Source organism: Natator depressus, chromosome 7, assembly GCF_965152275.1.
Source record: "Natator depressus isolate rNatDep1 chromosome 7, rNatDep2.hap1, whole genome shotgun sequence".
Taxonomy (NCBI): domain Eukaryota; kingdom Metazoa; phylum Chordata; order Testudines; family Cheloniidae; genus Natator; species Natator depressus.
This window is the reverse complement of record NC_134240.1, coordinates 29,949,298-29,971,561: the sequence shown is the minus strand read 5'-3', so window position 1 is coordinate 29,971,561 and position 22,264 is coordinate 29,949,298. Positions and strand designations below refer to the sequence as shown.

The 22,264-nt window shown below is 50.6% G+C and overlaps 1 protein-coding gene across 5 annotated transcripts in view; it reads left to right on the top strand.

Annotated features, from left to right (window-relative positions):
• The window catches only part of PC (pyruvate carboxylase), a 230,986-nt gene that overhangs the window by 144,154 nt on the left and 64,568 nt on the right, over positions 1–22,264 (top strand). For all 5 annotated transcript variants that reach the window (XM_074957840.1, XM_074957842.1, XM_074957841.1 and 2 more), the window contains one exon: positions 6,490–6,652. In XM_074957840.1, coding sequence (XP_074813941.1) covers positions 6,490–6,652 — 163 coding nt within the window. The remainder of the gene's footprint in view (positions 1–6,489; positions 6,653–22,264) is intronic.

The following is a 22,264-nucleotide window of genomic DNA, read 5'->3' as shown; positions in this document are numbered from 1 at the left end:
TTGTCTTAGAGCTGGCTGCAGGGACTTGGTGACTTGGGAAGGGGCTGAACTCCCTGGAGCAACTCGGTTGCTGGGCTAGGTTACCTCCGCAGGGGAAGTAGGCTGAAGAGTGTGATGGGGAAGCTGAGGTGGAAGTGCTGGGCTCTGGGGCCAGGGGAGCTCTGGGACAGTCAGGCTTGTACCCTGGGGCTGTGCTGAAGGGCTGTCAGGGTCTTCGTGTATCCTCCATGCCTCAGAATCCAGAGGGTGCTGGCCACTGCTCCTAGGGCCTTCTCTGAAGGATGGGAATGGCTCAGAGGCAGTGTTCAAGTTATGGAGTGACAGACTGAGACATCCTGTTGAGTTCTGTGTAAGCTCAACCAATTACTTCTTATTTGTATTGCGTGTCACAGAGCCACGGTGCTAGGTGCTGTACAGACCCAGCACAGAAAGACGGTCTGGGCTAAGTATAAGACAAGAAGCACCAGGTGGGGGAGCACGATTAGACAGTGCTGATCAGCCCAGTGGGCTGTGGTCCAGAGGTGCTAGAACTCGGGGAGCGGGGTGTGTGGCAGCACCCCCTGGTTTGAAGTGGTTTCCGTCCAGGGTTACAGTTTGATTCAATGGCTCTCAGCTCCCCCACTATACACATTGTTCCAGCGTCCCTGCTATGGTCTCCCTCGTTCTAGCATTTTGAGGCACGGTGAATAGCAGTGGGATCTTGTAGTGATGAGTTCCCCAAGCCAGTTTGGTGGTGTGTCCTTCCACTGGAAGGTGATAATAGCTGCCATCCAGGAGGCCTTTGATTTATAGACCTGGCTACAGCTGATAAGTGTGCTAAGCGCCTTTTAGGCTAAATAGAAGGAAAAGCAATTAATCTCCTTTTTGAAGTGAGAGAGCTGGAGAAGTCTAAGGCAGTGCTCCACCTGGCAAGGTTGATCAGAAGCTAAATTGTGTAGTCTAAGGGGTTTCCTGATTGCGGGTTCTGGGGCTGGGGTGTTGAATGGTTGCATCTGTGTGCATCTGGATGGGAGAGCCAAATAGTGAGCAAGGTAGTCACAAGAGTGATCCTGAGTGAGAGACAGGGCTTCTTGTGCACAGGACTGGCTGGAGACTTGCGGGGGAATTTCAGACCAAGGCAAGCTCTTTGTTCGTCCTGTGTTCAAGGAACAAAACTTTCTCTGTATGCTTAGTAAATGAACAGGATGACACCAAAGAAATAGCCGACTGGGACCACCTATTTCTCCTCCAAATGGGAATAATCTGACAAGGCCCTGGCTTCCAGCAATCAGCCTGGGATGAAGGGGCACCGCATTAAGCATTTCCTGTTGATTGTTCCTGAATTTGCCACCTTCCTGGCACATTCCCTGTCCCCTCATTTCTATCCACTGCTGCCCCCTCCCCTGCAGTCAGCAGTTACCCTTAGGGGCTGTTAATTAGGGGCTAGGGTCACTCTCCAGATTCCCCTGGGAATGGAGCGCCCCCCGTGTGCTGAGAGTGTGAGCTGCTTAAATCAGAGCTCACCTGCCTCTGGCTCCAAAGAGACCAGACTCCCATGCTCCCCATGCCACGGCTCAAAGCCTGGCATCAGGTTCCCAGATGCTCTGTCTGTCTGTACAGCTGGGGTGGTAACCCCAGCAACAGTGCTGTCAGTCACCCTGTATTTGGCAGGGGGGTGGGGGGAACAGCATTGAATCCATTGTCCGTAAAAATGAGGGACGTGATTGGACAGGGGCAGGTAACAGGCAAAGCTTCATCATGGAGCTGCCATTGCCATACAAACTGTAGCCCTGGTCACGCCCCCCAGCTCTGCCGATGCCCCTCAGTCCCAACCCACAGCCCCTTGCTATGCCCGCCCTAGGCTCCCCTACAGCTCTGCTGGTGCCCCTCAATCCCGACCTGCAGTCCCTTGGGGTCCCAGCCTGCTGGGATAACCCACTCTGACTCAGCAGACGCAGTGTGGTATAGTAGATGTGGCCTTGGGCTAGGTCTTGGGACTTGTGGGTCCTGTATAGAGCCCTGCCACTGAACTTGGGCAAGTCCCTTTGTCGCTCCCTGCCTCAGTTTCCCCTCCCACTCCTTGTTTAGATTGCGAGCTCTTTGGGCCAGGGACTGTCTCTCACTGTAAGTCTGTGGAGCACCAGGCACAACAAGGCTGTGATTGGTTGGGGGTGTCTGGGAACAACTCTAACACTAATAATGAAGATCGCGCTCCTGTGAGTGAAAGCATTTAATATTTCTGCCTGAGTTCAGGGCGTCTGACGCGTTCAGATTAGAAATAAGGCACCAGTTTTTAGCAGTGCGGGAGATTAAACACTGGAGCAAACTCCCAAGGGAAGCGGTGGATTCTCCAGATTGGCTGCCTTGCTGGGAGGTGCTTTGGCAACCCAGGTGGCTGGGCTCAATACAGGGGGAACTGAGTGACAGTCTGCCTGTGCTACACAGGAGGGCAGATTCTCATGGTCCGCTCTGGCCTTAAACTCTGCGAGTTTCTGGCTCTGTTTTAAAATAGCCCCGTTATTAAAGCCATGTGCCTCAGTCCCAGCCTGTGGTTAGAGCTGGGAGACTGGGCGCCTTTGTTCTAGCCCTGACTCTGGGAGGACAGTGGGGTCTAGTGGGTTAGAGCAGGAAACATGACTCCCAGCTCCATGCACTAACCCCTTAATCGCAGAGCTGGGAAGAGAACCCAGGAGTCCTGACTCTCCGTCTCCCGCTCCCGCTCTGCTCTATTCACTAGGCCCCACTCAGAATCTCTCTATCTATGTGAAGGCAAGATCTGAGCTGCTACAGGCAGGTGTATTTAAAACAGCTGAATTTATAACCCAGCTTTGAGTCCATAGATCACAAAATATCGATCACCCTGTAACGTGTGCATGTTGCAGGGGCCGGTGTCTGTTAGAGCCCTCGTCAGGCGTTTGTCCTATTGACTAAGCATTGAAGGCTCGCTTGTCACTTTGATGGTGCTGTAAAAACCTCAGTCCTTATCATTATGATTCTGTGTTATTGGTCACACACCAGGACCCTGCCATGCTGGAGGCTGCCTAGACCCTAGCTGAGATCTGGGCCCTGCTCAAACACACGGTGAGAGACAGATCCTGCCCCCAAGGCTCACTGTCTGAATAGGCAAAGGGTGGGAGGGGAAACAGAGGCACGGAGAGATGAAGGGATTAGTCCAAGGTCAGTGGCAGAGCCAGGAGTGGAACCCAGGAGTCCTGACTTCCAGTCCAGTGTTGTTGAACTAGGGCTAACCTTCTAAAGTGAGACATATGCTCTTGACCTGAAGACACCATGTGCTGGAGGATCTGCTCTGTCCCTGGGTCAGATGTTCAATGGTTAATCCCCCTCCCTGTTAAATATCTGCACCTGATTTCCAGCCTGTTTGTCCAGCTCCAAACCAATCCCATCTCTTAACTGTCGTAGGAGGGTATTTTGGTCCTGGACTCTAATCTGCGGGAGCAGCTTTTGGAGAGCAGAGAGCTCTTCGAGGCAGAATGAGATCCCGTGGCTGGGAAGTGAAGCTGGACCAGTTCAGGTTAGAAGTGAGGCCAGGTGTTTTTAAGTGGAAAGTGGATTCAGCATTGGAACAGCTGACCCAGGGATGGGGTGGATTCTCCATCATGTGGAGCCTTTAAATCAAGACTGGATGTGTTTCTCTGAAGCATTGGGGATCGGCCACAGCTGGAGACAGGTCCCGTGTGCTGAGTTGGTTCAGCTAGTTCTCTCTAGCTGCCTGGCTGGTGGATCTTGCCCAGATGCTCAGGGTCCAGCTGATCACCAGATTGAGGGCTGGGAAGGAATTTTCCCCTGGTCAGGTTGGCAGGGACCTTGGGGTGTTTTCACCTCCCCATGCAGCATGGGACACGGGGCGCCTGCTGGGATTAGCTGGGCATGGCTAATCGCAGCGATTCCCTGTCAGAGCAGGGGCCTCGGGTATTGGAGGACCCTCAGCTCCCCTGTTCTCTGCCTGGCTTTGAAATGCTTTGGTCTAACTAAAGTCTTTCTGCTCAATTCAGAGGGAACTGGCTGAGATAGAATTGCCTGTGCTATACAGGATGTCAGATTGGATGATCTATTGGTCCTTTGTGACCTAAAACTCGTTGAAACCCAAAAGCTAAGCTCTAGCTCACCCGCCAGATCTCCTCTGCAGGCAGGAGTGACTGGGGTAGATTCTCCACCGAGTCAAATTGGGTGAACAGGATGGTCCCATACTGTTTTGGACCCCAGAAGGAGCTGAGCCCAACAGAACTGACACTCTTTGTCAGCTGTTAGGGGCAGGGTTGATCTCTTTGTTCTGTTTGTACAGTGCCTAGTGCCAGGGCATCATGGTAATCCAGATAATGCTCCTCTCATCAATCAAACTTTGATAGAATTTACCATGCCAGGCCGGAGCTTATGTTGTAGGCAGAGCCCTGACAGTGGGGGGAGTGTATTTTGTAGGTGGCGCTCAGCAGAATATTGGGAGCCCTCCTTAATTCTAATGCAATGAACAGATTATTAAAATCTACTCACCATCCTGAGAAGTAGCTGGCCTAAGCACGTGCCTTCATAGAGCTGGGTGGAATTCTTCAGGTGAAATGCTTTTCAGCAAACAATGCACGTTCAGTAACACTGAAACATTTCATGAATTTCTGTCGACTTTTTTCAGAATTGTTAATTTCAGGAAAGAAATTCCCCAAATTAAAAGAAGTGTTGAAAAGGCCGATTTTGGGGAGGGCAGGGGGAATTCTTTACATTCAGAACAGATTTTTGTCTCAAATTTTCCTTTAATTTGACTTTAACGTTTTCAAAAAGTTCAATCGAAATAAAACAGCGGGGTGGGGAGGAGAGGAAATGATTTTGGTTGAATAGAACATTCTGTTTCGACAAAATTGAAGTGAAAGATTTAGTTCAACCCCAAACAAACTTCTTCAGTCTTGATTTACCAGACAATCAGTTTGGACTGAATTTTTATTTTGTTATTTCAAACTAGCCAATGCACTGGAAAACCTCTCTGTGTGTTTGTGGGTTTTTTTTACCCAACTCGCCAAGCTAGAGAGGATCGTGGACTTGAGGATGCCTTGATGTTAGCTGCTCTCTGTTTCTTTGGCGTACTCTTTGTTGTGTTGTCTGTCCTGAGGCTACAATGTAGCTGGTAGATCTTGTTCTTAGGAATGATTGATCCTTCAGTTTTCCTTTGTCCCTCTTTAAGATCTTGCAGCCACCCCAAATTTCTCCCTCAGTGGTCATTGAGCTAAACTTGGCATATTTATAGAGCCCTGCAAATCCGCGGATATCTGCTCGCGGATCTCTGCTTTATATCTGCGGATCATTTTTGCAGATTGGATGCGGATATAAATTTTGTATTGGTGCAGGACTCTACATATTTAATGCTTTAAGGTTGAATATTAGCCCCACCTTCAACTGTGAGTTTCTAAAGGCTCAAAATCAAGAAGCAAATAAACCCTCCAAATTTGTTGTGTGTTTTTTTTAAGATCTCTTGATAATTAAATCAAATGTGATTCCCCCGCCCTCCCTCTCCCCACCTGGGGAGGGAGGCCCAACTCATGACTTTGAATGCTTGAACTTGGCTCTATGGGACTATGTAAAAACAGCTCCCTGTCTTCTGAGCGCTCCCACTGAGGCGTGTTCAGAATTGCACTGGCTGGGGCCTGCAAGCTGGATTTGGGCCTGGCTTGTGCATCACACAAGCACAATCACTGGCTAAAATCCCAGCTTTGTGGCCCCGGTTCAGCAAAGCACGTCGAGGGCAGCTTTCAAAGGCCTTCATGGGAGTTACTTGGCCAAATCCTATTGAAAGTGAATAGGTTTTAGGCTCCTAACGGCCTTTTAAAAACAGTCCCATAAGAGCTTGTAGTTAAGTACCTGCTTGAGTAATCCCTTTGCTGTTCAACACAGCATTTAAACACAGGCTTAACTTATCATGATTGTAAGTAGTATTTCTGTAGCATCCAGAGGTCCTAAGATCACGGGAGAGGGGCATTGTGCTGGGCACCACACAGACCCGGAGCCCAGTCATGCTGTGCAGTGCACAGGCACACAGTGAAAGACAGTCGTTGCCCCTTAGAGCAATAAACAAAGGATGGGAGAGGAAACTGAGGCCCTGAGCAGGGAGGGGACTGTCTTGCCACTCCGTGCCTCAGTTTCCCCTTTTTTATAATAATGGGGGTTCCAATCCTGGCCTGTGTTTGCCAATGACTTTGAAACTGGTGGATAGAAAACCCTGTGTGATCCCAAAGGGCGATAGAATCAATGCACCCGCAGATCCCCAGCCCTGTGGGGACAGTGGGGGACACTGGAGGAGGAGAGGCTATGGTGGGTGATGTGGGACATTATGGGGGCCCCACATGAAGTAACAGACTCTGGGGATCAGAGACCCCATTTGGGGGTTAATCAGGGACACTTGGGCTCCACAGAGGAGGTTAGGTTGGTGAGAATGGTTCTGGCGGACACTGGCGCTGCTGTGGTCAGTTGATGATTAACACAAGCCCTCCTCTCCCTCTCTCTTGGCAGCGTGGACCTGGTGCATGCCCAGATCCACATCGCGGAGGGGAAGAGCCTGGCAGAGTTGAGCCTGCGGCAGGACAGCATACGCATCAATGGCTGTGCCATCCAGTGCCGCGTCACCACCGAGGACCCCTCCCGCGGCTTCCAGCCCGACACTGGCCGCATCGAGGTAGGACACCGCCCAGCTCCAGTGCGGGGGCTGACCAGGCTCAGTTTGGCGCCCTGCTGGGGAAGGGCAGAGTGCGGATCTGCTCTTGGTTGGAGAACATTTTGACTTGATGTTGAAAAACGAAAATTTGCAGCCCAAACCTGGACAATTTGGAAAGAAAAAATTTGGCCCCAAATTGGGGGGACTTCTGGCTGAAAACTGCTGACAATCCAGCACGCTTTCCCCAGAACTGTAACGTTTCCAGCTAGGAACTTCCAAACACTGGGAGGCATCTGGCCCCATGCCAGTCAATTTTCAGTTTTTAATGAAAAATCTACAATTCCGAGGCTGGCGGAAAGTTTCCACAGGAATTCTCTGTATGTGGGAAACCTCATTTTCCTTCCTAAAAAAGCTTTGGGGGAAATATTCTCCCCGAGTGATGGATGCTGCCAGCAGCACGGGGGTGTATGTGGGAGGAGGAGAAAGCGGGGGGGGCTGTGTGTGTGTGTGTGTGTGTGTGTTAGAGGTGGAAGGGGGTGTTATCCGCAGTACTGCATGTGAAACTCAGTCTGGAGACAGAGTTTAATCCACTGGCAAGTATGTGTTAAAGTCCACCTCTGTGTCTGATTCATGGAAGCTAGCAATGGGATCTCGTGCTTCGAGAGAGGAGCCAGGAGTCCTGGCTCCTGTCGCCAGCTCTGGGATGGGAGTGGGAGTTAGTGGGTTAGAGTTGGAGGGGACCGGGGGCTGAGAGTCAGGATTCCTGGGTTCTATCCCTGGCTGTTGGAGGCTTTAGCATGTGAAGATCAACCTGCTAGTTTCCTTCTTGGCTGTTCGCATTCCCTGGCATTGTGCTAGATTCTCTGGGGCGCTGGCGATAAACAGAAGCACTTGTATTCCGTCTGCATGACAGGCTGCTCCATTCAAACCCTGGGCGTGGGCGTTCGGCTGTTCAGACTCCCTGTTCCCTTCCTAACGACGCGGCAGCTCTTGCCACTCAAACTAACAACTGGGGATCGCTGCAAAAGAGTCTGGCACGGATACAACCCCCCTGCCAGCTGGCAGCAGGAGAGGAGGGGCTGTGAGAGCCCCCACCGATTCCACTCTCTTTACTGGGCTGGGGAGTAGAAAGATGGGGGGCTAGGATCCTTGCCTGGGCACATGTTTGCATTCAGATGTGCTGGGCATGGTGGGGGTGTCAGTAGGGGCATGGTGGGGGTGCTGGGAATTTGTTTTGTAGGAGTGGCGTAGGCCCTTACCCCAGGGTTGGATGGGTAGGGCTGTGTGTGTGTTGGTGGATTTCCCTTGGGGGCGGGGCAGCAAGGGGGTAGCTTGGCTCTCTGGGTGTGTACACACTTTGTTGATCCATACTGCACAATCACAGGGGGCTCAAAGAGTGGCAACCAGCATAATTAGAGACCTAGTAAAACTCCTGCAAAGAAAGATTGACTAGATGGGGTTTGCTCACTGTAGAGAGGAGATGAATTAGAGGGGATGTGTTTAAAGTCTGTATAATAATGACTGGGAGAGCAATGGGCGATCGGGAGCAATGTTCCCTTTAATTTTTGACAGGCCATGTGCGCAAAAAATTTCTTCTGTGCAAATTGTGCTTCTGTGCAAATGTTTGTGCGCGCGGTGTTTCGCCGTGGGGGGGGGTTTTAGGATCTGTGTGCGTGCGCACACGCGCACAGCTTAGAGGGAACAGTGATCGGGAGCCTCTGTCCTCCTTGTCTCATAACCCAAGAACAAGGAAACAGTGAATGACACTCATCAAAGGAAATGGCTTTATCACATAGCCTGAAATTAGTGTATGGGACTCATTGCCACATGAGATGAAGAACTTAGCATGATTGCAAGAGTGGGTGAATTCATTTCTGGGCGTCTCAAGAATATTCAGTGTTACAGCAGTTAATGGGAGTAGCTAATTTTGGAGGCAAAACTCATACTCCAAGGTTTAAACCAATCTGTGACTGGTAAACAGTAAAACAAATAATTAAGTGCCCTGCAGCCAGGTTGCTCGTAGATTTTAAGGCCAGGAGAGACCCTTGGCCGTCTTGCCTGACCTCCTGTAGGACCCAGACCAGCAAAATTCATCCAGTTCCCCTTGTACTGAGCCCAGTCAGTTGTGCTGGACTACACCATCTTCCGGAAAGGCATCCAGTCTGGATTTGGAGACACCGAGAGCTGGAGAATTCACCCCAACCCTTGACAGTTTGTTCCAGTGGTCACTCACCCACACTGTTTTCTGTGACAATTGGACCAGCCAATAAGTTGGCTGCAATGATGAAAAGGCTGATGTGTCAAAATCGCCAACTTTTGATAGAAATCTGCTGGTTTCTTCTTGGCTCCCCCGGCCCCTTGGTGGCCCGCCTCGGAGGCAGCTTGGAAGCCAGGGCCTAGCGAGCTCCCCAGCAGCATATTTTGTTCTGGAAACACCAGAACATTCTGGCTGTGGGAATGTTTTGGTGTTTCCAGAACAAACGATTGTGGAATTCCACTTCCACAATTCTTCACGTTTCAGTTTTTGGCCTCATTCAGGACAAAAAGTTGAGGGGAACCCCAGTTTCTTTCCCAACCAGCTATACTGCTTATTCTCTCTCATTTTACGATTGTTTGTGTTATGGTAGCACTCCGGTTGTGCAGGGTGCTGTCTGGATCCCGACTGAGTTTGGGGCCCCTTTTGGGCCAGGCGCTCCACAGACACACAATGAGAGAGTCCCTGCCCTGAAGAGCAGGAGAGAGGAAACTGAGGTACAGAGAGGGAAGGGACCTGCCGAAGGTCAGTGGCAGAAGTAGGAATAGAACCCAGGAGTCCTGATTCTGAGTCCAGTTCTCTGTCTGCTGCCTCCCCTCATTTTGGTCTCCAAATGAGCTGTCACTCAAGATCCTGCTCAGCGGGAGCCCGGAGTATGTTTAAACCTCCCACTTTGCTCCTGCAGTTGGATTCATCATGCGGCGAACGTGGCATTGTCTAATTCCAACCCTGCCATGCTTTCAGGGATCCCACTCTGACCAGACTCTGTCTCGTCTACTGCTTTCCAGGCCTCATTCGCCGGCCCGGTCGGCTGCTCCTCTGGACACACTGCTGCCTCCCACTTTGATTCTAGCTAGCTGCTCTGTGGGCCAGTGGTTTCAATTTCCTGCTTTCCCAGAGCTTTTCAGATGCAGCCACTTATTAGAACAAGGGGCCATGTATCATGGAGCCTGAGTCTTCTAGACAGAGCAGTTGCCTGGTTTATTTATAACCTATCTTAAGTGCTTACTTGGACACCTGTTATAATGTCTCAGCGCTTCACAATCTCTAAGGCACTTACCCCCACCATACTGTGGGAGATAGGGAAGGGTGAATGATCCCCATTTTACAGATGGGGAAACTGAGGCCCAGAGAGGCTGGATGGCTGGTGCAAAGTGTCCCAGGGGGTCTGTGGTGGAGCAGAGAATTTCATAGTTTAAGGCCAGAAGGGGTCAATAGATCACCCAGTCTGACCTCTTGTCTATCTCAGGCTGTTCAATTCCCCCAGTGTTGAGTCCCAAGACGGTAGTTAAACCAAAGCATTTCAGCCATGAGGAGACTAATCGGTTGTGAGCCCCAGGCAGGGAACAGGAGAGACTAAAGGGCCTCCAAGGCCCCTGTGCTGGCAGGGAATTGCTGAGGTGAGCCATGCCCAGCTGATCCCAGCAGAGGACCTGCGCCCCATGCTGCAGAGGGAGGTGAAAACCCCCAAGGTCTCTGCCAATCTGACCTGGGGGAAATTCCTTCCCAAACCCCAGTCTGATGATCAGCTGAACCCTGAGCATCTGGGCAAGACCCACCCACCAGACAGCTAGAGAGAGGATTCTGTGGACCAGCTCAGAGCCCGGTCCATCCCACCCAGTGTCCCATCTCCAGGGGTGGCCGATTCCTGATGCTTCAGAGAAAAGCGAAATCCCCTACCCCCACCCCCAAACCCACAATACATCTGGCCAGCTGTGCATGGGTGGGAAAAACTACTTGAACTAAGATCTCCCAAAACACAGGCTAGAGCTCCTAACCACTGGGCAGTCCTCACTCTCTCAACTGGTTGCAGTGTATGCTGCAGTGTTTCTTCCATTGTCAGGTTCTTTGCAGATTCAGACTGTTTTCCTGCATCAGTTACACCCGGGGCACATCCCCCACCCCTCTCAGAGCGATCAGCTCAGGCTCTCTGCAGACTCCGGCAGGCTAAGCACAAAGCACCGATTCATCCACTTGCTTGGCGGCTTGCTGGAATGAAGGCTTTCTGCAGCACCACGCTCCGTGCCAGGATTCATCTTGCTCTGGAATGCCGCTGCATCTCTTCTCTCAGCAGCGTGAGCCACCCACCAGGATGTCGTGACTTCTGCTAATTTAACATCCCCTCCCGCTTCTGCTGGGTGCAAAACAGGCCTCCATTGTCAGCGTGCTCCACACAGGACTCCTGGGTTCCGTCTCTCACTCTCGGAGGGGAGCGCGGTCTGGTGGTGAGATGGCTGGGAGCTAGGACTCCGAGGTTCTGTTCTCTGGGGTCAAGTGATGCGAGATGAGAGCTGATCTGGGTGAATCTGGGATGTGAACCAGCTGTCTTAGACTCCCTGCGGCCTGGGTCGGAGCAGCAACAGGGGAGCTCATTGGCCTGTGCTGTTAAGGTTGGCTGGCTCGGCAAATTACCCAGCTCTCTGCCTTGACCAGTGTCCTTGGCTCGGAGCGCAGCGCTGCCAGCTGGGTATCTGCTAGCAGTTTCTGTTCCGTCTCGCACGCAGCCCGTTCCAGCTCCGATTGAAAAGCCCTGGGGATTAAGGAGGAGACTCATGCATCTGCAGCTGTCTCTTAATTATTAATTAGGAGTAGGAAATAATATTCTAGTAAAGTCTGCAGGCCCCCACCATGAGCAGGGCCCAGTTGGGCCGGGCGTCTCACAGACACAGCAGGCATCTCACAGACACAGTGAGGGATTGTACCTGCCCCCCACAGATTTTATAATCTCATGGACAAAGGGTGGGAGGGAAACACAGGTACCAAGTGGGGAGGGACTTGCCCCAGTTCACACAGCAGGTCAGTGACTGATCTGGGAACAGAAGACAGGAGTCCTGACTCCCAGCCCCCTGCTCTAGCCATGGGACCCCACTCCCCTCCCCAAGCCATAAAGAGAATCCAGGATTTTGGCTGAAATCCCCTTTGTTGTAGCCCTTAGACTATACTCCCTGCCAGAGCTCTGGTGGGATGTACGGGGGGCCAGGCCTCCTGGGGTCTATACTCTAGGCATTAGAGCAGGAGGGCTGGCGGCTAGGACTCCTGGGTTCCTCTCCAATTGTGGGAGGAGAGTGGGGATAGGGGTTAGTGCAGGAAGTGCAGACTCAGATAGTGAGTGTGATTAGTCTCTGGGTCCTATCCCAGCCCCTGCTACCCCCACTTTGTTCTCAGCCCTCCCTACTCTACCTCCCACCCCTCGCAGCACTCACTCGTGACCCCCTCCTTCCTGCAGGCCGGGTGATTTTGCTCAGAGGGGGATGCTGAGCCCTGGCTGCTGACCTAAGTGCAATTGTGCTGGGCAGATCTCTGAGTCTGGAGCCCCAGCTGCTCTCTGAGGAGGTCTCTGCTGCTCCACACATCAGTTAGCCCTGGAGGGCCGGACAATAGTGCAGCCTTCCCAGATGTGGCCACGGCTGGCTCAGCAGACTCACAGATTCTTGGTGTGGGAGGCAGCATGGCCCAGTGGATGAGGGCTGGGCCGGGAGCCAGGACTCCTAGGTTCTCTTCTCACCTGTGAGCAGGGAGTGGGGTTAGAGCAGGGCCGAGCTGGGATTCAAGCCTCCCGGCTCCTTATTCGCTTTGTGCCCATAGAATCACAAAGCAGAACGACTGTGAGCTCCCTTTGGCTGCAGGGGCAGTTGGGGAGTTGAGTCATCAATCATGTCTGCTTTACGGAGCTGAAATTCTGCCCGGCTTCCCCTTCACCTCAGTGCTTCAATGCTGTCTTTCTGCACAGAGCCAAAGGGGGGCAAGGCAGCTGGGCTGCTGCTCAGCGCCTGCGAGCAGGAGGAAGGAGAGGGTAATTGACATGGCACAGAGTACCGCTCTGCTCTGTGGTAGAAGGGTGTGGGCTGTGGGTTGGCCAGGCTGATCCAGCCCATACACTGTTTAAGCTGGGATGGAGAGCGCTTTCTAAGTGCGGTGCAGGTTGGGGAGGTCTGTCAGGACTTTCTGGCAGCTCAAATGGCAGAGACTCCTGTCAGGGCTTTGGTCCTTTCAGTAACCCTAAAAAAACTGGAAGGAGCAACTGTGCACTTATAAAATCACAGACATGTGGGGCTGGAAGGGGCCTGGAGAGGTTATCTAGTCCAGGCCCTGCACTGAGCCAGAACCAAGTAAACCTAGACCATCCCTGCTGGGTTTGTCCAACCTGTTCTTAAAAACCTTCAATGACTGGGAGGCCAACCTCCCTGAGAAGCCGATTCCAGAGCTTAGCTGCCCTTTGAGTCCGAAAGTTCTTCTTCATTGTGACGTTGCATTCCATATGTTTTATGGAAATATGCTTATGAGTATGAATATGATGTAACTGGAATATGCTTTAGGCAAAAGGTCTCTTGTTAGATATCATTACAAAGCTTATAATTAAGTGTGTTCATCCTTTTTATATGCATGTATCATTCTTGTATCTGAAGCTAGAAAGATGAAGTATAACTCTGAGGTCCTATTGTAATTATGCAAAATGTGGGCCACTAATGGTGGTTTCGAATCTTGATGGGTCCCGTTGACTAGGACAATTGGTTGTAAATGACTCTGTTTACTCGCAAGCCTTCCTGGGTATCAGATTAGTAGCTGTGTTAGTCTGTATCTGCAAAAAGAAAAGGAGGACTTGTGGCACCTTAGAGACTAACAAATTGATTTGAGCATAAGCTTTTGTGAGCTACAGCTCACTTCATCGGATGCTTATGCTCACGAAAGCTTATGCTCAAATCAATTTGTTAGTCTCTAAGGTGCCACAAGTCCTCCTGTTCTTCCTGGGTGTGTGTGGGTTAGCAGCCCCCCCTCCCCGACCCTGTCACTCACTCAGCTGTCTTTTCTCAGGGCGAAACAGGGCCGTTTTTTTTCTTTTCTTCACAGGTCGGGTTTTCTAAACCTTTTCTCGTTTTTGTTGCTCTCCCCTGGATTCTCCGGTTTGTCCACATCTTTCCTGAAGTGTGGCACCCAAAACCGGACACAGCACTGCAGCTGAGACCTCCCCAGTGCCGAGCAGAGCAGGGCAGTTACGACCCAGGTCTTACATATGACACTTCTGCTAATACACCCCAGAATATTAGTCCTTTTTGCAACTGCATCACATTGTTGACTCATATTCAATTTGTGACCTGGTATAACCTCTGGATCCTTCTCAGCAGCATTACTGCCTAGCCAGTTATTTCCCATTTTGTAGTTGGGCATTTGATTTTTTCCTTCCTAAGTGCAGTGCTTTGCATCCGTCTGTATTGAATTTCATCTTGTTAATTTCAGACCAGGTCTCTAATTTGTTAAAGTTGTTTCGAATTCTAAGCCTGTCCTCCAAAGTGCTTGCAGCCTCTCCCAGCAGCCTCTCCCAGCTCCATTATCCAAGTCCTTACTGAAAATATTGAACAGAACCAGGACTGACCTCTATGGTATCCCACTAGATATGCCGTCCCAGTTGGACAGCAAACCATTGATAACTATTTTTTGAGTAAGGACTTTCAACCAGTTGTGCACCCACCTTATAATAATTTCATCTAGGTTGAGGTTCATCTAGGTTACATTTCCTTAGTTTGCTTATGAGAATGTCACTTGGGAGTGTGTCAAATGCCTTACGAAAATCAAGATATATTGCATCTACTGCTTCCACCCCATCCACTAGGCCAGTAACACTGTCAAGAAGGAAATTAGGTTGGTTTGGCATGATTTGTTCTTGACAAATCTATGCTGGCTATTCCTTATAACCCCATTATCCTCTGGGTACTTACAAATTGATTGTTTAATAATCTGTTCCAGTATCTTTGCAGGCGTCAAAGTTAGGCTGACTGGTCTATTATTCTCTGTCCTCTTTGTTCCCCTTTTTAAACTTAGGTACTATGTTTGTCCTTCCCCAGTCCTCTGGGACCTCACCTGTCCTCCCCAAGTTCTTGAAGATAATTGCTTCAGCTTGTTCCTTAAGTACCCTAAGATGAATTTGAACAGGCCGTGCTGACTTGAATACATCTAATCTTTCTAAATATTCTTTAACCCATTCTTTCCCTGTTTTGGCTTGTGTTCCTTCTCCCTTGTTTTTAATATTACTTGGGATGAGTGTCTGCTAAGAAGAGGACCTGTACTTTCCTTCATCTTTCTCTTGGTCCTAATGTATTTTAAGAACCATTTCCTGTAGCCTTTTATGTCCTTGCTGGGTATAACTCATTTTGTGCCTTAACCTTTCTGATTTTTGTCCTTACATGTTTGTGCTGTTCTTCTGTGCACCTCCTTAGCAATTCTTCCACGTTTCTACTTTCTGTGGTATCCATTGTTTGATTTACATTAAAGTTGTGCCGAGCTCCAATCAAGATGCTGGGGAAGGCCCCCCTTCATGCTGGGCACTGCACAGACTAAGTGAGTTAGGCACATGATTTCCATTGCCTGTCCAGAGGAGTCAGGCACTTCCCCTGAGCACTTTTGTGAAAGCCATTAGCTGCCTATCTGCATCTTTAGACACCGCAATACCACTGTGAATCTGGCCTGAAAGCCTGGCTCCTCTCGCATTGATTTAAATGGGAGTTAGGCCCCTCAGTGCCTTTTGAGGACTTCAAAAATGTTACCTAGTGGCTAGCTCAACTATCCAATTTGGGCTGGAGGCTGGAATGGCGAGGGGAGTTCTCCAGCCTGTGGTATGCAGGAGGTCACACTGGGATGACCAGCATGGCCTTCAGGCCTATGGATGTAACCATCAGCCACGGGTCTTGCCCTGGTTCGTAGCAGATACGGTGGCTCTGCTGTGCTATAGTTCAGGGCCAGAGGAGAAGCAGTGTGTGGGGCAGCTGGATGTTGGAGGGGGGCCAGGAAGAGCCACCACAATGATCTGAGGGCTGGAAAAAATGCCTTAGCATGAGAGACACCATCTGCTCAGCTTCTTGTAAAGAAGAACAAGGGATGACGTTTCTCCCCTTCATGGGGAGAAGATCCCAGGGTTCTTCAGCCTAATGGAGAGAAGCCAAACGAGAACCCTGGTCTGGAAGTTAAAGCCAGACACTGTCCAAGGAGAAATCAGGCACAGCGTTTTAGCAGTGTGGGCAATTAACCCATGGCGCAAACTCCGTTGGGAAAGGGGGTGGGGGGGATTCTTCTCCTCGCTGAGTCTCCAAATCCAGCCTGTCTGGAAGATGCTTTAATCAACCACAAGTGACTGGCTCAATAGAGGAGGACCTGGTTGACATTCTCTGGCCTGTGCTATCCAGGATGCCAGAGTCCCTTCTGGCCGTAAATCTATGGACCTGACCATCAGAATTATGCTTGGAAAGCAGCTGAGCCACTGCCAATAGATGTATTTCAGTTCACATCTGCTCCCTGAGCCTGGAGTGCAGAGCTAGCTAAAGAGCCCATGCTGGATTTGGCATCTGCTCGGGAATCCTGGCGGCTGCGGCTGGGTTATGTGTGTGATCGTTTTATTAGAGTAAACGCTGCAGACATACACAGTCTGCCGGGGGCTCCTCCACTCGCAGGCTGAGGCTTTCTCCTCCGAGAAGCGGGGGGGAGCTAGCGTAGCACTTAGCGCAGAGGTGAAGTGGGGCATATTGGGAAATAGAGCTCTCAGTGAGTGTCTTAGAGGCAGTATGGTGCAGACTACTGGACAGGGACTTGGGAAATGTGCCCACCTCTACTATGTAACGTTGGGACAGCCCTGCCTCGCCATGTGCCTCAGTTTCCCCCTCTGTAAAACTGAGCAAAATGGCATTTATCTCCTCAGCAAAGCACTTTGGGATTCCTGGCTTTAAAGCGCTAAAGGTAAAAGGCTGGTCACTAGGAGTCCCACCATCTAAACCACACATTTGACTGCTGTGCAGCATCCATGCCGGGGCTACGGCACAGCACTGCTGATCGCTAGCACTGGAACTCCCAAACTCACCTCTCCCTCCAGCTGGGTAACTCCATCACCATCCTGCTTGCCCTGCACTTGTGAAAAGCTCAAATTTTTCTGAAGGAAATGGATTTTTCTTTCAGATTTTGCAAGGAAATGTGTGACCGGGGCAAGGTGTATGTGCTAAGGGTGGGGACTGTTAAACTGACACAGCACAATGCCGAGCGTGCCAGAGAGCGCTTTGAATGATGTCTCTAAACAGCAGAACAAACTCTTGGCTCGGGTGCCTTTTCCGATGGTTACATTTGCAGGCGCTAGTCCACTAGGCAAAGGAGTAGGATAGGAAGATGCTATGGCATTCAGGCTGCTGCTTTTGTTTGGTGGTTTGTTTGTTTTTTTCAGAGAACCATAGATTTTTATTTGATTTCTTTTTAAAGCCAGAAGAGACCATTCTGCGTGTCCAGTCTGCCCTCTTCCTGCACGACTTGATCGTGATCTCAGGGTCCAGCTGATCACGAGACTGGGAGTCAGGAAGAAATTTCCCCTGGTCAGATTGTTAGGAACATTAGAGGTTTTTCGCCTGCCTCTGCAGCATGGGGCACAGGTCGCCTGTGGGGATCACCTCAGCAATTCCCTGCCATGTCAGGGTCTCAGGAATGGGGGGCCCCCGTGTTGCTGTTCCCTGCCTGGGGCTCACAACAGGTTAGTCTCCTGAGGACTAAGATTTTGGGCTCAGTGTAAGGGAGTTTAGATCAAATGGAACGGCCTCTGCTGCACAGGAGATTCAGATTAGATGATCTGATGGTCCCTTCTGGCCTTAAATTCTGTGAATCACACAAGCCAGAGAATTCCCTGCCCCCCCCCCCCCCGAGAGACATTCCTGCATCCAGCACAGATATGGTGGTCGAGCTAGAATTTTTAGAGAGAGGTCCAATTTCCACTGAAAAACTCTGTGATGGAAAATCCACCCTGGCCCTGGGTGAGCTGTTCAATGGTTAGTCTCCCTCCCTGCTAAAAATTGGCACTTGGTTTTGGTCTGAATTTGTCCAGCTTCTGCTCCCAGCCATTGGGCCGGGTTCTGCCTTTGCAAGATTAAGGGGCTGTCTGCTCTCCAGAATCTCCTCCCTGCATCGGTAATGATCACAATCATGTCACCTCTTAACCTTCTCTTGGATAAACTAAATAAATGTTGTTCCCTAACTCTCAGGTGTTCCCAGCCCTTGGATTGTTCTCATGGCGATATTTCAAAGTGCGCACCCCAGAGCTGGGCGCAGTGTTTCAGTCACCAGTGCCACATACAGAGGTGACACCATCTCCATGCTCCTGCTTGACACCCCCTACTGATCCACCCCTGCATTACCCCAGCAGCTCATGATTAATTGGTTTCCATCAGGATCCCTGAGTCCTTTCCAGAGTCCATGTGTCCCAGGGCACAGCCTGCAAGTCTGGCTGAAGTTCCTTGTCCCTGTATGCATGACCCTGCCTCCTGAGATATAAAGACCCAGCGAATTGGAAAATGGAATTTCTGTCCTGTGCATTTCCTTTTGTCCCAAATCAGGATGAAAAGTTGTATTTCTAAATTTACAGCAGAACAAAAATTCCCCAATCTTTTCATTTTGGACACATCAAAAGGACCTCATTGAAACATTGTCATATAAAACACTGAATAGAGCATATATGAATATTACATGTAATAACATTAACATATTTTATAAGAACACATTAATAGGTTACATTTATATCTATTTACATTTTCTAGTATGCATTATATATAATATGTAAATATAAATGGTCAAAAGCTCTCTCTCTCTCTCTCTCTCTCTCTCTATATATATATATATATATACACACAAACTATTCATGTGGTGTTAATATATTAATATGAATGAAAAATTTTATAAAAAAATTAGTCAAAATGAAAAAGTCAAAACAAAATCCTCCATTTTGATTCAACTTATTGTACAAGATTTTCAATGGAAACGTTTCAATCACCGTGTCCCTGGGCCCTGCTTTGATTTAGGTGAAGCACTGATTTCAAGTGGAAACCTGCTCCTTGGAAGCCTTTCTCCCACCTCGAATTAAAACATAGGACCCAGGATCCCAGAGCTAGCTGCGCTGTTGTAATATGTCTTCCTGACGCCCTCACGCTGGGAATGTTTTGCTGTCAACGGTTTTTTAAGCTGTTTGCCAACTTGAGAAACTTAAAAAAACCCCGAATCAGTGCAAATTTAATTTCCAGTGATTCATTTTCAAATAACAGACGAGAGGAAGGTCACGCTGCAGAGTGTGAAAATAATTTAACGCAAACGGGCAGCCAGCCCCACTCGTGCTAAAATAAACAGAGCTGTAGCACTATTGGGTTTTCTTCCCCCTGCAAGGAAGCTTAGTTGGAAAGCGGCATCTGGGTTCTAAATGATTCCCATTTCTCTTTTGTCAATTTCACACGTTTGGGTGCGATTCTGCAAAGCGTTCAAGGATGTGCTTAAATCCAGTGCAGCTGGGCCTTGATTCGGCAAACTGCTTGAGCACATGCATCGCTTCAAGTGGGTGCGCAGTCCTTTGCTGTATTTAAGCCCCTGCTCAACCGCTCTACTGCACTGAGATCTGAATTCTGTCAGCTCCCTGGATCAGAGAGAGCAGTGGGTCTCAAACTTTTTTCCACAAAGGACCCCTTTGGCAACTGATGAAATGTCCCGGACCCCTTTTGTTTCCAGGACTACCAGCACATCTCCACCAGTGTGGGAATGGCCCTGCCTGCGTGACCTCTCAGCCACAGTGCATATGAGGTCACGATGGGCAGAGTATGCCATTTGGGGAACAAAATGGCTCCCTCCATGCAGCAAAATGCTGTTCCGGCCCTGGCTCAGGGCACATACCCCCGCATAACTCAGAGCGGACCCCCAGGGATCTGGCCTCCCACCCTGGGAACCCCTGAGGTAGAGGAAGGGAGGAATTTATCCTTTCAGCTCTCTAAATCAATCCCATTTTTATGGTTAAGATGACGGAGTGGGACTCAGCCCAGCTGGATTCTGTTCTCAGCTCTGCCACTTGCTCCCTAAATGACTTTGGGCAGGTCATTTCCCCTCTCTGTGCTGCAATTTCTTCATCTGTAAAATGTGTATAATGATCCTTCCTTTCTTCTGGGGCTGGGGCAGGTTGGAGTACCAGGCCCCGCCCCCACATACACAGAGCCCCATGCTGGGCTGGGGCTGGCAGTGCTTCAGAGAAGTGGGAGTTTGTCACCCCATTGAGATGCCTGGGGCAGCTCCTCTTCTCAGAGCAATCAGCTCAGGCTCTCTACAGACTCAGGCAGGCATTGCATCAGTTACACTCAGGGCCACTCCCACACCTGCCCTTGACCCAATCAGCTGAGGCTCTCTGCAGGCTCTGGTTGGCATCAGCCACATCTTCCTGGTTTTCTCCCCAAAGGCTAAAAACTGCATTATTTTTTTTTTAATGGAAGCTGCAGTCACTTGATGCTGGGAGCCCAGCCACGGGCCTGTACCATTTGTGCTACAGTCTAGTTGGGGTAGGAGCATGCAGCATGGGCAGTGGTGAATACGAGAGAGAGAGAAATGTAATTTCAAGGTATTTGGCAACAGTAGGGAGGAAAGATGGAGCGGGCTGGCGCACAGGAACATGAGATGCTGGGGAAGATGCAGGGGGCTATAACCAAATTGCGAGTACTGTCTCTGCTATGGTCAATGATGCCTCAAGGCAGTGGACTCTTGCGACCCAAGCTAGGCATCTTGCCAGTCCAGGGGAGTGAGGACGGCTGAATTCTTGGCACGCAGGGCAGGGGAGACCCCAGGGAGTGGACTGGGATTCTGGGGAAGCTAGTCGTACCCTGAAAGCAAAGCTCAGGCCTATTTGCACAGTGTGAAGAACCCTTAAAGTGGGCAGAAAGGAGGATTCTGTTTGCCGGAGGAGGATGGGGGGAGCACAGGTATTGTGGAAAAGTATGGCTACCCAGGGTGTCACGGGACTCAGAGCCCTCCCCCAGTCTGCCCTGGTGTCACCTTGCAGGAGATCACTGGGGGGCTGGGGCCAGTGAGGGGTGAAGTAGGGGGATAGCAGAGGAGTAAGGGCACAAGGCACTCTCCATTCCACGCTCATCTCCGCCCCCCCCGAACCCCCCCCCCCCGCGCCACCTTCCCTCGGGGTCTGATTTCCATGGCAACGCATCTCAAAAGCATCAAAAGACAGGAAGGTGAGAGAGGAACATCCGCCACATTTATTGTTTGGCTTGCAGCTGCCTTGGGGCTGGGAATAGAACCCAGAAGTCCTTCCTCCCAGCACCCCCCACTTTACCACACTAGAACCTGCGGGCTGGACCCCAGCTCTGGAGGCGGTGGGGTCTAGGGGTTCAAGGAGCCGGGACTCATGGCCTTAATCCCCAGCTCTGAAGGGAGTGATGTGAGGGGGGAGGGGTCTGGGAGCTGGAGACAGTCATTGTTCTTGACATAACAGGCCTTGGCAAGGATGGGGGTGGGGGTCCTAAGTCAGCTGTGTTGTATCCCTACCCCCAGGCTCCCTTATAAAAGAAGTTATTGGCCCTTTAATAAGGGTGGCCCGGAGCCCAGCTGGAATGCACAGTCAGCTACGTTCTAGAGGTGGGAAATGTTTCTCTTCCCTGGGGATTAGAGGTAGTACGGTAGCAGCAAGGGCCACCAATGAGGGATCAGAGCCTGGCTGTGCTAGGAGCTGTACACACACACCCCAAACGCAGAGGTAGCTCTGAGCATTACCGGGAAAGGCGCTGCCAAAACAGCCTGAGAGACAGTCCCTGCTCCAAAGAGCTAGCAGGAGAGGGAAACGACAGGAGAAGGGACTTGCCCCAGGTCAGTGTCAGAGTCAGGAATAGAACCCAGCCCTCCTGTTCTAACCACTAGACTCTGCTGCCTCCCAGAGCCAGGGCTAGAATCCAGGAGTCCTGCCTCCCAGTCCGGAGCCCTACTCACAATAATAAACAATCTCTCCCGCGCTCTGGAAGCGTTCCGCCCCCTCAGAGCAATGGGATTTGGAAATCCACGGGTCCAGATGAATATGTATTAGCAACTAGTCGCTCCACCCCATCAAGGCTTGTTTGTATGAATAGTGGAACAGGACTGGCCCACTGGTTAATAGATAATGGGATCACACCTTGGTATGCAGGGAGCATAATAGGCTGAATAAATATCATTAGCCCCTAATGTCTGCTGGGAGCTGGCCCAGCTGCAGCGGTGAATCAATGTGTTTTGATACCTTGCTGCTGCTGACATATGATCGGAAACTCATCTTTGTAAAAAGCACTTAAAGTCTGGGACCCAGCTATTAAAATCCTTCCCTGCCCTTCCCCCCGCAATTCTCCCACTGCTGCTCCCGTTTAAGGGCAATTGCAAAGGAAGTTTGTTACGTTATTATTCATTAGTGGGATGGCAGTAGCGCCTAGAAGCTGCAGTTGTGGACCAGCTGCCCCTTTGTGCTGGGGGCTGTGCATTTCCTCGTTGAAATCTGGCCCCGTTGTGCCAGGGGCTGCACAGAGCCTGCGATCAGGCCCTTTGTTGTGCCGAATGCTGCAGCGACACAGAAGGAGAGACCGTCC